Below are 16,776 nucleotides of genomic sequence, written 5' to 3' on the forward strand. Positions count from 1 at the left end.
TTCTATTCCATTTTCAGATTCCTTTCATCTTTCCCATCTTGATCTCCATAATCTCTATTCCTATGGTAGAAATCTCTCTCATTTGAATTCTCCAAAAGCATCATCCCCTATATAAGAAGATCTTCTGTCAGGTTAGAAAATTTTCTTCTTCATCTCTTCTTTTTTTATCAGCCACTTCTTCTTCTTCATCAGTTTTCATTCTTAGGCGTTGATGTTCTTCTCCATCATCATCGTCGATCCGGTAAGAGTTCTCTATGGATTAATAAACTTATTATGATGTTTTCTTAACTTCTATTATGTTTTCTCCTTTATCATTTCTCTTATTGTGTTTCATTGTTTTTCATGCACAATTTTATGATGTTCCTTCCATTTCTTTGACAGTTCAATCTTTAGTTAATGTAAGTTTCTTGCTTTTCTTTTCATTTTCATTATCAACTAAATCAACTAACTGATTTTCTTTTCTTCTAATCTAATACAATGAAGTCTTTGTTCTTCTTTTACATTTAATTGATTTCATTTCAATTTTTTCTTCTTTCAGGTTTTACTGCTATTGTTTCCGCTCTTCCAATATACTATCTTGAAAATATGTAAGTTTCTTGCATCTTTTGTACTTTTTAATTGTTTGATTGTCAATTTGGTCTACTGAATGAGAGTCATCTTTATTATATTTCACTTTATACAGTGTTGTCATCTTTATCGTCCTTCTTCTCTTCGAATACATTAGGTTTAATTTATTTTTGTCATTTTTAGGTGTCACTTACACTACGAATGCACTAATTTTACATTATTTTTTCAATTTTTTGTTTTATTCTGCCTTCTTATTTCTTTTATCTATCAACTACATTGGTTGAGTGTACTTCATTTTTTTTCATTTCCCTATTCAAATGAAATCCTTAATTTTTTGACTGAAATTGAAGGATCAATGACATTCAAGTTAAATTATTTGAATCTTAATTTTTTATGTTATAACTCAATGATAAACTCATAATATAAATATATTAAATGTTATTTAAATACCAACTTTCTGTTTCAATTTCAATTCATTTCTTCGTCTTTATTGTTTTAACTGCTCTTGAGAGTATGAATTCTATGAGACACATATTATTAGTTTATATTTATTGAAACATTAATCAACTAATAATTAATATTAATAATAAATCTTAAAAGTTAAAGGTCATTCAATAAACAAAAACACTCATATACTCATTTCTCTTGAACTTCCTTCATCAATGTTATTCTATGGACTTCTACTATTACCTTCACAATTATTTTAAAACATTTATTATTGTTTATTTCTTATGAGTTATGAAATTCAAAAAGACAAATTTAATATTAAATAAAAATATACATAATCATAAAAAAAAACCCAAACATGTGATAGAAAAAAAAAACCATCCCTATCCATTTCCCCTTGAACTAGCTTCCTCTATCAATGTTACTCTATAACTTTCTACTGTTAATCTCAATATTATTTTAAAAACATTTATTATTATGTAATTCATATTGGTTATGAAATTTCATAAGAAAAAATTAATATTAAATATAATATCACTAAAAAACATAGGGAATTTCATAAGATACATTTTATTAGTTTAGATTTGTTTAAGATCTAATCAACTGATAATTAATAGTAATACTAAACCTTAAAAGCTAAAGGTTATTCAATAAAAAAACTCACATATCTCTTCCTCTCGAACTTCCTTCATCAATGTCATTCTATAGAGTTCTACTATTAACTTTAAAAAATATTTTAAATAAATTTATTATTATTTATTTCTTATGAGTTATGAAATTCAAAAAGACAAACTTAATATTAAATAACATCTTACCAAAATAATACTCTCGCTAACCCTTCTCTCTACAGATATATAATTAAGTGTCAATACTCATTCAACATGTGTTATTCACATAATCTTTGTTTATGTATTTGCTTTTGTTTTTTCAAAGGCTCAAGGTTCAAGTCATTATCTCAGGTACATATATTCAAGGGGTAACTATTGATGTACTAGCCTAGAATGTTTATATGTGTTCTAACATGTTTGTTTTTCATGATGATTTTCAACTTGATTTCATCATGTAAAATTGAAACACCTAACAAAATATTTTTTTTATGGCCTAAACTTTGCATAAGGTATCCGATATTTCAGAGTTCGTGTGTTCCATGTGTGGGAAATAAGAGATTTCAAAAAACCTCAAGTTGTTAATAATATTAAGTTGCTCTTAATCGATGAACATGTATTCCGTTTTAATAGTTTTTCCCAGTTTCATGGTGCCTAATTCAAACTATTTTTTTACCATACATAAACATGAATTTTTATAATTGGAAATTTTCATTTTGAAAATAAAACAGCACTCGAAGATCATGCAACCTTTGGCCGGAGTCAAATAGCACAGTTTAGTGGCACATTGTGTGAATGACAAATTTATATGATTCAGAATTTTATGGTTCAAACATCTGCTAGGAAATGTAGAGTCACAAAGTATAAATACAAGATTACTTTAATGGGCATCTCTAAAGTTAAAGAGGCTACAAGTGACACAATTTCTGGAGAAAATATGATTTTGTACCACTTCCTAAAATTCAGACAACCGCAAATGACTAATATTTTTTTTGAAAGTGAAAATGTATTGAAATAAAGATGAGGAGATATGCATGATATTCACCATCCTCAAAGGGGATCCAAAAAGCAAAATCAGACAAAAAATACCCTCTAAGATTCTGCAGACCTAACCAAAACCTAGCCAAATGGTTAAAAAAGTCTAGCAAAACAGGTTTTGCTAATGACTTATACTTGTTAGGTTACTTCTCATACAACAACAGCATTAAATGCTCCACATTGTAGTTTATTATTAATCTTTATCTTTTTTTATGTTAGATATTAATGGACATTTAGTTGAAAAAATGTGGATTAATAGAAAGTGAAAAGAATGGGAAGACAAATAGGCATATAGATGTTGCGCTACACGATTCGGCGTGAGTCTTTCTCATACATTGATTGATTAAGTTAAATTTTTTAGACTCTCCTAAATCATTAGGCTTATTTTGTTAAAATTAGAATGAAAATTGCAGAGGCAATCAATTGGTGTGTACACTTTGAGGTTCATACACAGACCAAATGGTGGTGTACTTAAGCCAAGAAAATAACGAAGAAATTTTAGTTGTGATATTTCATCTGTGTAAGACCAAAAACTTGCGATGCTGATGATGGAGTTCGAGATTGGGTACACAGTTGAAAGGAACCATGTTTGGCGGAAGCATATTAGGAATTGAGCGTTAAGTAGCTTAAGTGCAAGCTCTGAAGACCTTGCAACTAAGATTAATTCACGGTGTAATGATGAAAATATCAAGTGTACAAATTATTTTGGGATTTAGTCAGTCAAGGGCGCCAATTTGTTCTAGGTAAGCTCTTCTTTTCTATGTGAGATTCATATACATACTCCATAGTAAAGTTATTTGGATATCTAAGTAAAAAACCTTTTGTTAGCTTAAAAAAAACGCAAAACAAATCCGCCAGAACTCCATGATGCATAAACTCCCAAAAACATCCACTAAACTTATTGGCTCCAGGCATGACAACATCGGTGTAAAGCAGATTCAACAATTTTTATATTTAAAATGAATTTTATTCTTTTAATTCATGATTCTTCTTTTAGTAAATCTATAAAAATAACTAAGAATATGAAAAAATACACATTATAAACAAAAATGAATATCTCTATGTATTTCACGGGTCACAATACTAAGACATGAATATCTCTATTTATATATATGTATATAATAGTTTCTTTTCTGCAAGACAAAAACAAACACATTTATCATGAAAAAATGTTTACAAATTAATATTTTCTTATATCTAAAATTAAACTATATCCTTTATTAATCTATAAATTATCTTTGGTCGTTGTTAAAAATACTACACACACCCTTCTTAATACCAACCAACCCTAATGTGTAGCGGTAGTGAAAATGTAACACACTTAAAGTGTGGTACACATTGAGGATGATAATGATAGATGTGGGTGATATTAATATCAATGTCCATTATCTTTTAATACTTATAATAACAATAACACATATTTTAAAATTTTATGCAATAAAAAAATAAATATCCCCGTGCATCGCACGGGTAAAAAATACTAGTTGAGACATATGGTTGGTGTTTTGATATAAAAATGTAAGGAGTGATGATATTCTCACACCTTCTCTTTCTTACAAATCATTTTCACATTGCTTTTCTCTTTATCTTTCTCTTACTTTCTATCACATCATTTATCATATCTCTCATTTCACTTTTTTTCCTTCTTAAATTTCAAGAGGTGGAGAGGTGGACATGTGTGTACCAAACATTTTCCAAATGTAAGAGCTAAACAAATGAGCAAAAGACTTAGTTTATTTCAGTAGGTAGCAGATGAGTTTCAGGGTGGGATGAAGATCTCCCTTTTGTAGTGGGTCAACCCCCAATCCATAGATGAGATGTTATTACATTACTGATATATTAACTTTTAGGCAAATTGTGTCAATTATGGGATTGTCTAACTACACGGTTGATTGACCTAGAGACATAGCGCATCAAACAGAGTGGAGTCTTAACTTCTTTCCTTAGCCACGCACGTGATTGGAGGATGCTCAACCGCTTAGCTGACAGTCAACTCCCATCTTCACATTATGGGCCCGAGCTTTGGTCTTCCAGGCCTCCAACCCAAGTCTCATCTGACTGGCCCAAGTAGAGGAGCTCAACCGTCCAGCCTACTAGTGAATAGTTCAACCATCCAGCCTACTAGTGTGGAGATCAACCGTCCAGTCTACTAGTGAGGAGCTCAGTCATCCAACCTACTAGTGAAGAGCTCAACTATCCAGTACAAAATCTTTGACGGTTCAATAGGAATGTGATAATAAAAGCAGAAATGTATAGAAATAGAAAATAAGTGAAAATGAGATGTGAGAGAAAATGAAGTGTGAACGCATCATAATTCACAACTCACTAAGTGGTTGGCTGATCCAAACATTTGCTTGTTTGGTAGCTGGCTCTAATAAAAAAAGGGAATCGAATACATTATTACACATCATGTGTACCCTAACTCACAAACTTAGGTTTGGCGCGATACCACAATGATCACTCTATTAGGAAGAATTGACTCGCGTCCTTGTAAATGTTGGTCACACTTCATATCACCCTTACATACCAGGTGAGGCAGGGGGTAGGGTTTATGGAAATTTCCAACTCTGCACAAATCAAGATTCTTTTCAAAACTGTGTAGTTGCTCCTACCACTTATTATATTAACTGTGAGGTGAAAAATTAATCTTAAAATATTTTGATTAAAGAATAAAAGAAATATTGCCCCCACGATCTCACCAAACAAAATTCACTTTTATGTATTTTAGTTTAGGCTTAATTGCACTTTTGGTCCCCCAACTTTGGCCTTCCTGCGAATATCGTCCCCAAACTTAAAATTAGCAAAAAGCGTCCCTAATGTTTACACCCGGTTGCAAAATTGGTTTTCCGTCCAATTCCATCCAAAAACTAACGAAATATTCATCAAAAAATTAATTAAAAAATTTAGTCTCTGAAACATTCATCATCTTCATATTAAAAACCCAAAAATTCATCATCTTCATCCCATTTTTCCTTCATCTTCATCATCTTAATGAACACCCTTTTCTTTTTCACCTTTCCACCATAACCTCTGCACTTCAACTGCAAGCCACCACCGCCGTACCAGCACCACCGTACCATGGATCACTCCTCTCACTTCCCCAAATCACCTCATCACCACCACTCGTTCTCGCTCTCCGATTTGAACCTCTACACACCGCCACGTTTGCTTGCAGCCGCTTCTCCTCATATCTGCCCTTTCCCGATCTGAACCTCTCCTTATTGGTTTTAGCGCCGCCGTCGCTCACCCTTTCCCGATCTTCCCATCACCACCACTCGTTCATCACCTATCTAAGATCTGAACCTCTGCACACCACCACGTTTTCGCGCAGCCGCTCTGTTCGCCACCATCATCCTCTGGTTTTATATCGTCTCTGACTTTGCTGGCGGAGGAGGAGGCAGTGGTTTTTGGGTAGTGGCTGTGGTGTTGGTGGTTGGGAGAGAGGGAGAGGTGTTAGTTACATTGTCTGAATGTTTTATCTCAAACCATGAAATGGGTCGTTGAGATATTTGGATTTTGTACCTTCCATTTGATCACATTGTTCATCCACTATAGATAATTAATTTTGTTTTCCTTCTGTTTGTTGGGTTTGTCACTGTGGAATGCGTGTACTTTAGGAATTTCTTTTCAGGTTTGGACATATTGAGTGGAAGGAATTGTTATTGGTGAGATGGATCAGGCAAGAAGTGTAGGTAGTGGTGAGATGTTGGACCGTGTTGATGAAGGGGTGGGTGGGAAATTGAGTCATTTGAGTGAAAGAGTTGCAATTGATGTAGTAGTTGGTCCTAGCTTGGGTGACAGAGTTGCAATTGTTATTGGTGTGATCTGGGTTCTTCTTCTTCAACCTCTCTCTCAAACAATGAACCCAGAAAAAAAAAAGATTTCCAGTAAAAGGATAGAAAAAGGATGAATTTTAGGTTTTTGTTTTATTTTCTTATTTTTTATTAATTTTTATCCCAGAATTCGTTAAATAGTGGATGGAATTGGACGGAAAACTAATTTTGCAATCGGGTGTAAACATTAGGGATGATTTTTGCTAATTTTAAAGTTTGGGGACGATTTTCGTAGGAAGGTCAAAGTTGGGGACCAAAAGTGCAATTAAGCCTTTAGTTTTTATACCTACGATAGAAGGGACCAAACCAATATAAAAGTGGTGATGAATAAACGTGGTCCAACCAGTAGTGGAAAGTGAACTTATTTTCAAACCATAATTTAATGGACCAAAAAGGAACCCATAATCTTATGATAACACATTTTGATTGAGTTTCTTAAACTAAATTAGTAAAATCCTCAATATTTCTTAAAGCCTACAAACATCACATGATTGAGAATTTGAGATCCAGAAGGATTACACGGTACGTATCAATTGGATATTGTTATCATGCTGCTTGCATTATTGTGCTAATAAAGGCATTCAAATCAATTTCAGCAGACCCACCACTCTCAATTGCCCAATGACAAACATGCTGAAGCTTCTTAGCCCTCTCCCTAATTTCCTTAGCAAAGTCACTATCCAAGTCCATAAATGTCTTCACCAATCTCACAATTTCATCTTTCTTCACCAAACCATTCACTGCCACACTTTCCTTCACTCTCCAACCAACCTTCCAATCCTCCACAACCATCTTACTATCAAGTGGTTGGTCCATGAAAATTGGAAAAGTCAGAAACGGAACCCCAGCAAGAACACCTTCCTTTGTGGAATTCCACCCGCAATGTGACTAAAACCCTCCAATAGCAGGGTGACACAACACTCTCAACTGGTCACACCATTCCAAAACCAAACCCTTGTTGTTGTTGTTAATGTTGTCTCCATAAATAATTTCCCTCAACCTTGGAACCTCGCCGCGCGCTACCCACAGAAACCGAACCTTACACTCGCGAAGAGCAAGTGCAATCTCATCAATTTGAGTGCGTGAAACCGAGAAAAAACTCCCTTGTGAGATGTAAAGAACAGAACCAACTGGTTGTGCATCAAGCCACTCTAAGTAGCCATTGGTATTTCTTGTGGGACTTTTTTCAAGAGTGAAATGAGGTGTGGCGGGGCCAATAGTGTAAATGGGCATGGATAACTTTGCTTTGAGGACATCAATGGCTTGAGGCTCGAGCTCGTAAATGGAAGTGAAGAGAAGATATTGTGCTTTGTGAACCCATGAGAAACCTTTCAGGCTCAGTTCCAACATTCGCAGGCTACGGGGACTGTCATCATTTAGAGGAAAATCGGCAAGGCGCATTGGTGAAACTCCAGGAATGTAATCCACAAGTTTGTCATCATTTTCTGCATTGCATCAGTTAAGTATTAATAGTAAACGGAACTTCTCTGAATATCAGAATCAGAATTAGAATACATACTCCTCTACATTAGTTTCTAATCCTAATTTCTTAAATAAGAGATATATGTATAAAAATTTAAAAGTATAAAAAAATCAAGATGCATGCTAAATGTTTACCATACATACAGATAATGCTGACACACTCAATAGGCACATCATTTTACTCTATATCTCTTTTCTATCATATATCACATTAATTGTTTCTTTCTTCTCTTTCTTTCTCACTCTGAATACTATGAGGACATCTTAACTACAAATGCAATGCTTATAATAATTTCACCACTGCTTTTTCTTTGAGATTCTCATAGTCTACAACTCTAAATCATGAAAGTGGGCAAATATCTAAGGGCTCTTTTTTTTTCAATCACATGTTTAATATATTTGAATCGCTTCTTTTTCCTAATAATCAACTATGCCATCAAGAAACTAATAGCAGAATTGCAGAAACATCTCCTAAGAATTAATGGTATCTTCAAAATTAATTGTATAAGTATTTCTAAAGTTGCACTTATAACACAGACTTCCATGAAGAGACCAAGCTCCATGGACGTACTGCTTTAGAGTATCTCTTATTTTCTGTAAAGAAAAGTAAAAAAAAAATTAGATGAAGGAACATGTTTATCACTTGTATTCTGATATTGATTACCTGACAAGTTCACAAGGTAATGACCATTTTGTTCCAAAAGGTGATAGTGAAGGAGCAAGGAGAACATAGACGCCGACATTGTCCAAAACGACGCCACTGGAATGTTCTTGCTGATTCCAACACCAACGACCCATTACAAGAAAGTGTCATGTACAATGATCGAAAGAGGTGGGTCAAGGTGGTTCAGCACCTCCTCAAAGGGGGTTTCCATTTTGGTCACGACAGCTTCAAAGAAAGCAGGGTGGTTGTTGCCGCGAGTGAGCTCAGAGGGGATCGCGTTGGGGATCGACCGGAAACGGATGTTGTGGGGTTTCGCATCAGAGCCGATGAACCCTAGCCATTCTTCAGTGACGATGAAGGTCACGAGGATGGTGCTGTTTTTGGAGACTAACAGCTTGCAAAGGTTCATCATGGGGTTGATGTGGCCGCGAGCAGGGTAGGGCATGGCCACCACGTGGCAGGGGAGAGATGGTGGAGCTTCCATGGGAATTGGAGGAGAAATGGTGAGGTTTGATGAGATTGGGAAGAGGGTGAAACAACAAAATGATTCTGCAACTGCAATATATAGATGTCTGAGCACTTTGATGATAAGTAACGTCTCGGGTTTAAGTTTTTCAAGAGAAAAAAATCTACCTTGGAAGGGTTAGTCTCACATAAATGCTCTCAATTCGAATAAGATTGTCTTCCATTAAAAATACGGATTGCCCACAAAAAACAAAAAAACTCAAACTTCAAAGTGTTTTCAACGTCTAACTTAAGCATCACTTGGCGGATCCATGTACCATGTTCCGTTGTGGGGAGGGAGGCAACTGAGGTTTTTATATTTAAAGTCAATGTACTATTGTACTGAAAGTTTTAATTGCCCCACAATTCATTGGTAAGTGCCTCTTGTTTATGTGTGTATCAGTATAATGCACACAAAAGTTTAAATTTCTAGATCTGTCATAAACCATCAATTATGTTTGCAAGCTATTGATAATGGATATGGGAACAATAGATGGCATGATCAAAGTTGAATATGCCACCATTTAAAATACATTTTGCAGGTTGGTCACATAAATTTCTTACACACTATAGTAACTATATCCTAACTAAAATAATATGTAGTGAGTTAAAGCTCTGATTTAGTTTTACATCTCAAGTATATTTGAAAATTATATCAAGACTCCAACTAATATGTGACATGAGTTTGCCAATCACTGGACTAGACTACTTGAGTGGAGCAGTTTTGTTCTGTTAATGGAGATTTAAAACTAGCTATTAGGAATTCAAGGTATCAGGTCTAACTATAAGTAGCCAAAAGAATGAGAAGTAAAAATAGCAACCATTTACATTTGTTTATAACAAAAAATACAGCTGACAATTAGGTATTAAAAGCACTACTTGTTGTTGAGGTAGCAAACAGGTAGTTTTTACCGATATGATTAATGGCTCCCAAAGTTACTTTGCATTACAATCCACAAATCCTTCACTACTACATTCCCAGTCAATCCCAATTTTTTTAACAACACTGGGGCCAGAACTGTTGTTTCTGAGAAGTTAGGGACCAAGCTGCCACTATAAAGAGGACAACCATAAAAGTACCTTGAGGAAACAAAGCTATGTAAGGTGAATGGGTCATGATAGATAGACATTCGTAGAGGTGGCATCAGGGCCGGCCCTGGGCCTGTGTAAGCAGGCCCACAGCACAGGGCCTCCAAAAAGAAGGGGCCCCAAAAAAAATTCTCATTAAACTTTCCCCTAAAATAAAATTTAGTCATAATAATTAATGTTCAAGATGTTATTAATGACTTGATCTGGTCTAGTTAAAGCAAAAGGTCGCGTTGCTTGGATTCGAACACGCGACCCGTGGGAGGGTTGCAAGAGGCCAATTGCCAAACGAACCAACATAATGGTTCAGATGAAATTTCGAATGTTAAAACTATTAGGGGTCCATTTTTATTATTTGCCCAGGGCCTCCAAAATGTCGGGACCGGCACTGGGTGGCATCCATGCGACATACAAGTTTTTCGGCGGTTTATAACCACCACAATCTGCGTGTTTTAAAAAAGTGAAACTTACTTATGATGGTTTGTGTGGACTGGGCGGGACATAAAGAAGATTATGTCCCGCCCAAAATGAACAATAAACCAATGACGATAGCCAAGGCGGGAAAGGCAACATGACGAGCTTCATTACCCTCCCTTAGGTGATGGACCCACAAGCCAGCTGGAAGATTCCTTTGGATTTGTCTTATATGTACGGGGATTTGGGCCCTAATTGTCAGGCCCAAATATAGGAAAGATCCATATCATGACCACCCCCTCTATAAAAGGGGAGGTCATCCACTTGTACGAAACCAACTTTTTCAGCATTAAGGAGAATATTCCTTTTATGGTAGTTTTGCTATTTTAGTGCTCTGCTAGGGTTTACTTTTTGTCTTTCTCTTACGTAAGCTTGCCCTAGTACAGAACAGTTTGAAACCGTCACAAATTGCGTATTTAACATTTTGTGCACGTTTCAAATTAACTTTTTAAAAAAAAAAAAAAAACACAAGCAGATTGTGTAGTTTATAAATGGCCTCAAAACTCATGTCGCGATGTCGCCTATGTAGGATCACGCGCGATGTCGCCTCTACTCATGTCTATCTATCATGATCCAATGTAATTCAGTAACTACACATAATGCTGCAGACCGCAGTCTGCAGATCTCAAATTGCTAATAGTACAAGGACAAATTCAGCTATAGAGGACTTCAATTGCAGTTACATGCCATTTTACAATGTTATCTACATCCTTACATTCGAATTACAATACCCTACACCTCATTAATTTATAAGTAAAAATACTTAGACACCCAAACAGAGCGACATCCTATCTTTCTCTTCCTTTCTTAATATGTGTGTTCGTTGGGTGTCTGTATTACGCGGATATCTACGAATCATTTTCACTGATTTATTCTGTTACTGAGAGCCAGCTGCTTAATGCATCAGGGGCCTTGAAATATCTCCGATAAATGCTTCCAGGTTCCCATCAGAGGATCCACCTTCGCCAATCGCTCCATGACAACTAACCTTGAGTTCTCTTGCCCTGTCTCTCATTTTCTTTCCCTCTTGGCTCTCAAGATCCATGAACCTCTTAACTATTTCTTCTATGTTTTCTTTTCCCACAACCACATCACCATCCAACTCTGATATCTCCATCTTACACCCATTCTTCCACTCATCCACTATTTGGCTGCTATTAGGAACTTGATCCAAGAAAAGAGGGAATGTCAGCATTGGTACACCAGCAAAAACAGCTTCCAGAGTTGAATTCCACCCACAATGGCTCCAAAATCCACCTATGGAAGCATTGGACAACACCTTCAATTGATCACACCATGGCACAACCAAGCCCTTATCTCCACACTTCTCTTTCAACCGTGAAGCTTCGCCACGCGCCACCCAAAGGTAACGAATCTTGCTACTGTTTAGTGCTTCCAGAATTTCATCCATTTGGGCACTAGACACTGAAAGAAAACTGCCCAAAGAAATGTACAATACTGATTCAGCAGGCTGAGAATCTAGCCAGTTCATGTAGTCATGGCTGTTCTTAGTGTTCAACAAATGGTTTTCTCCTAGTTCCATGTAAGGGATTGCAGGGCCAATAGGATATACTGGAAAGGGGAATATACCTTTCAGGGAATCAATTGTTTCAGCTTCTAACTCTTGGACTGTGGTGAGTAGAAGGTAATTTGCGCTGGGCACCTTGGAAATGCATTCCAATGCAAGCTGCAAGACTCGTTGATCATTTTCGCGAAGTACGGTTCGAAGGTCTGTCAAATGAGCTGAAGAAATTCCTGGGATGTTTTCTGCTTGTTCACCTTCATGATTTCAAACATAGCTCAGATCAGAAATGCACCCATACAAAATTTCATTAACCCTTGGAGATGATTTGCAGCAAAAGAAATCCATGAGCCTAAAATAATTGTGCTTACTCACTAGTCACACCACAAATGAAGGAACTATATAATATTGTATTAGTGAAAATAAAGTCTTTGAAATACAGGGACTCCATAACTTATATATTTTTTGGTTTCCCAATGTATCCCCACAGTCGGCAACCATGAGACTAACCCCCGAGGCTCTGATATCACATTTAGTGGGTAGGCCTCTCCCAACAAATCTTTCTTCAGACGCACCGCCCAGGGATCGAACCCTCGACTAAATGCTCAAAGAGCTCAGCTATCTAGGTAACATATTTAGCACTATCCTTTGATGTTTGATCTTTAATAGACTTCTTTCATCATTAGTTTTTTTTTTTTGGGTACATTTCATCATTGGTTTAATACAAAACACATGGTAATCTTAATGTGCAAAAAATAAAAAATCAACTTGATTTAAGTTCTCATATTCTTAATTCTTAATACAACTAACTATATAAGCAAGTGAACCCAGAACTGAAACTAAGCACAGTTGTAAATGATTAATTAGCAAGTAATTACCGAGCTTATCAAGTGTCAAATGCCTGTGTTGTGCAAACACATCAAGGTGATGCAACATGGAGTAAAACGACGCCGACATCGTCCAAAACGCCGCCACCGGAATATTCCTCCGGTTAGCTAGCGCGACCGGCCACCACAGCTCGACGCATCCGATGATCGCCGTCGGCGGCGGGTCGAGCTCATCGAGAAGCTGCTCCACCGGGGCTTCCATCTCCGTCATGACGGCTTCGTAGAAGCGGGGGAAGTCCGCGGCTTTCTCGCGCTCCGGCGGGATCACGTTGGGGATGGTGGCGAAGCGGACGGCGTCTGGCTTGGGGTCGCCGCCGATGAAGCTGAGCCACTCCTCGGTGACCACGAAGGTGATGAGGATCTGGTTGGGTCTTCGTGATGTGAGGATCTTGCAAAGGTTCATCATCGGGTTGATGTGTCCTCTTCCTGGAAATGGCACCGCCACCACGTGGCACGCGCCGCCGCCGGAGCTAGTGTCCATAGCCGGAGAAGTTGGTGAGTGAGTGAGAGTGGTTTTGTGGATTCTTGGTTGACCAACTTTGTCATAAAACGAGACAACATAGGAATGCTTTAAAAAATTGTTCTGTTTTATTGTACTTTATTTTTAATTTCATATTAATGATTCAATAGCATGACATAAACGAGACAACATGGTATTTTCTGATTTTAGCGCATTCTTTACATTACATGAAGTAAGTGAAGAAGAGCATTTGTCTGTATTTACAGTACACATTGTAGTTTAAGACATGTATATCTATTTAATTACAAATTCTATATAATAATTTTTTCTTGCATCATGTATTTAATTGTGTATATAGTATGTATAGGTTCGTAATGAAGCAAATAGGGTCACAACCAAGAACATATATGCATTAGCCCGTGGTCCAAATTCAAAAGTTACAATATGACACAATCTTTTTCAATGGGTATAACTTATAAGTAGGGGTGACAAAATAATCCATGAGTTCATATCCATCTAATCCATCCATGATAAAATTCATCCATATCTATCCACATAAAAAAAATAATTTAAATTGATGGGTTGTAATCCATTCACTTAATCTATGGATATTCATAATCGACTCATTTAAAATCTAAATCGACTAGATCAGTATATTTAACTTTGACCATCACTTGTGAATTTTAGGGATTTTAATGGATTGACTTAAAATCCTATTGAATTGCAAAAATAGACCAAAAAACATAAATTAACTCAAAAATCCTAAAATTGACCATAAACCCGACCTAAACCCTAAAATCAGTCGAAAAACCTAAAATCGGCCGAAAACCTAAAATCAGCCGAACAATCTAAAATCAACCATAAACCCTAGAATCAACACGAAACCCAACTTGAACCTTTAAATCGGTCGAAAATCCTAAAATTGCTGAAAAACCTAAAATTGGCGAAAAAACCTAAAATCAACCATAAACCCTAAAATCGACACTAAACACAACTTGAAACTTAAAATCGTCCGAAAACCCTAAATTAGCCAAAAACCCCTAAATTCAACCCTACACCCTAAAATCGACATTAAACCCAACTTGAACCTTAAAATTGGCCGAAAAGTCTAAAAACGACCAAAAACCCTAAAATTGATCGAAAAAATTAAGAATGGTTGAAAAACCTAAAATCAACCTTAAACCCTAAAATTGACACTAAATACAAAACCTCAAAATCAACCCTAAACCCTAAAATCGACTTGTACCGTACAAATTTCACACAAAAGCATGTAGCGTAGGAAAAAATATATCAATTGTTGATTGTTTGTAAATTTCCACTTGTAAAGAAGAAGAAGGGGAAATGATGATTTCTACGGAATCATAAAAAAACTTAGAATTCAAGCATTATTTAGAAGATTAAGTCATTTTATTTTATTGTAGAAGATTTGTCTTCGCAGAGATAGAGGCACAAGAATGGATAGTATAAGATTGTAAAAGTCAATAAGAATAGACGTTGTAATCTTTTTTTTTTTTACGGGAATAGACGTTATAATCGACATATCTATTCATTGCACAAAGAGCAAGACATGTAGATTATGGTCCGTACCCAAGGACCCACACAAATAAGCGTAATTTGTGTGTAGCAACAATGGTGGATAATATCACTTTTAATTGGTTATTATCGAATAAACTGACTTGTCGCGCCGCATGGCTCTCCTAGGGTTTGGTAGCAAGTCAACGCCTAGAGTCTGCATGCGCGCCGCCGCTGACCTCCGATCGTCTGTCGCCGCAATTCCCGAGTCCACTTTCCAACGTCCCCACCTGCGTTCACCAAGGGTTTGGGGTTTCTAGTTTCTGGTTTTCGTTTTCTGTTTGCAGCCTCTCGTCTGCAAGTTTCAAACCGGTTTTTTCATCTCCTGTTTTAGCAACCTACTGCAGTACGTTGTGCTTCCTGGTTGTGCGATGGAGAACGTTCTTGATGTTGTGCTTGAGGGTGATGAGAATGACGTACTCAACATTGGCGAAATTGTCGTTGATCCACTGCTGGGTGAGGACGTTTGGCTCTTGGGCAAAGTCCTCACGCAATCATAGGTTGGCTTCGGACCATTTAGGGCCATGATGATCGGGCTATGGTCTTCTCGAAATTTCTTGGAGGTGCGTCATGTAGGCACCAACCTATTCTCCTTCCGTTTCAAATCCTCAAAGGACCGTGACTTGGTCCTCAAATCTGGACCTTGGTTCTTTAACAGACATATGTTGGCTCTGAATAAATTTGATGCGACTAGCAAACCTTTGGAGGTCCCTATGACCCGTGTACCCTTCTGGTACAGGTCCATGGCTTGCCAACCACGTACAGAATAGAAATAGTGGCCCGGTCGATGGCGAAAGGATTTGAAGGTTTCCTCGACTGGGACCGACGCCGTGATGCGGAATTCCAGAGTCTGAGTATGGGTTAACATTGGTAAGCCTTTGTGTAAGGGACAGATGGTCGATGTTGTTGGTCATGCCCCTTGCAAAGCAATCTTCAAGTATGAAAAATTGTACGATTTTTGCTTCTGGTGTGGGCATTTGGATCGCCTTATCAGAGATTGTGAGGCGCCGCGTGAGGCGGGTGGTATTTCGCTCCGGTTAGGTGCTTGGCTACGGGCTATATCGGAAAAAGTTGTGAGACCCCGAGGTGGAAGTAACAGGCCTGCTGGTGGAATAAGTAGGGTGAATATGGAGGAGGGAAGTAAACACATAAAGGCTACGCAGGATAAGAATGATGAGAAGGAGAGGGTGGAGGACACCAACGCCCCAATTATTGATCAAAAAAAGAAGGTCGTAATGGAGGAGGAGGAGGATTGGTTTGAGGATGATGAATACTACTCTGATGGGAACAAGGAGGCGGAACCGAAGGAGAAGCTGATGGGGGACGCTTTCAAAAGTGCCATAACTAGGGACAAGGAGGACAAAAAAGCTTTGCTGGTGAACCAGAGGAAGAGAGCAGGTGTTTTTTCTTCAGCACTTGGCTTGAGCAACACAGGGGTGTCTCCCCCTTTGAAGAAACTTAACTCTGATGGATTGGGATTGGTGGAGACCGTGGAGCAGTCCCGCCCACCTCAATGAGGATCTTGTCGTGGAACTGCCGCGGGCTTGGAAACCTGGAGGCAGAACGGGCTTTGCGCAAGCTCATCCACTCAGAAGCTCCCGACATTACATTTCTCATGGAAACGAAGCCGTATAC

General features: G+C 37.4%; 1 protein-coding gene and 1 pseudogene across 1 annotated transcript; both read right to left on the reverse strand.

Moving 5' to 3' along the window:
• Window positions 1-6,839: 6,839 nt before the first annotated feature.
• LOC130733943 (UDP-glycosyltransferase 87A1-like) lies at window positions 6,840-9,120 on the reverse strand (annotated as a pseudogene).
• Window positions 9,121-11,291: 2,171 nt separating this feature from the next.
• On the reverse strand, window positions 11,292-13,687 carry LOC130733944 (UDP-glycosyltransferase 87A1-like). Its single transcript, XM_057586233.1, has 2 exons — window positions 13,101-13,687; window positions 11,292-12,479 (listed from the first exon to the last, which is right to left on the reverse strand). Exons 1-2 carry the CDS (start codon window positions 13,588-13,590, stop codon window positions 11,596-11,598), a joined length of 1,374 nt encoding a protein of 457 aa, XP_057442216.1. The 5' UTR covers window positions 13,591-13,687; the 3' UTR covers window positions 11,292-11,595.
• Window positions 13,688-16,776: the final 3,089 nt, after the last annotated feature.

Source organism: Lotus japonicus, chromosome 1 (assembly GCF_012489685.1).
Source record: "Lotus japonicus ecotype B-129 chromosome 1, LjGifu_v1.2".
NCBI lineage: Eukaryota > Viridiplantae > Streptophyta > Magnoliopsida > Fabales > Fabaceae > Lotus > Lotus japonicus.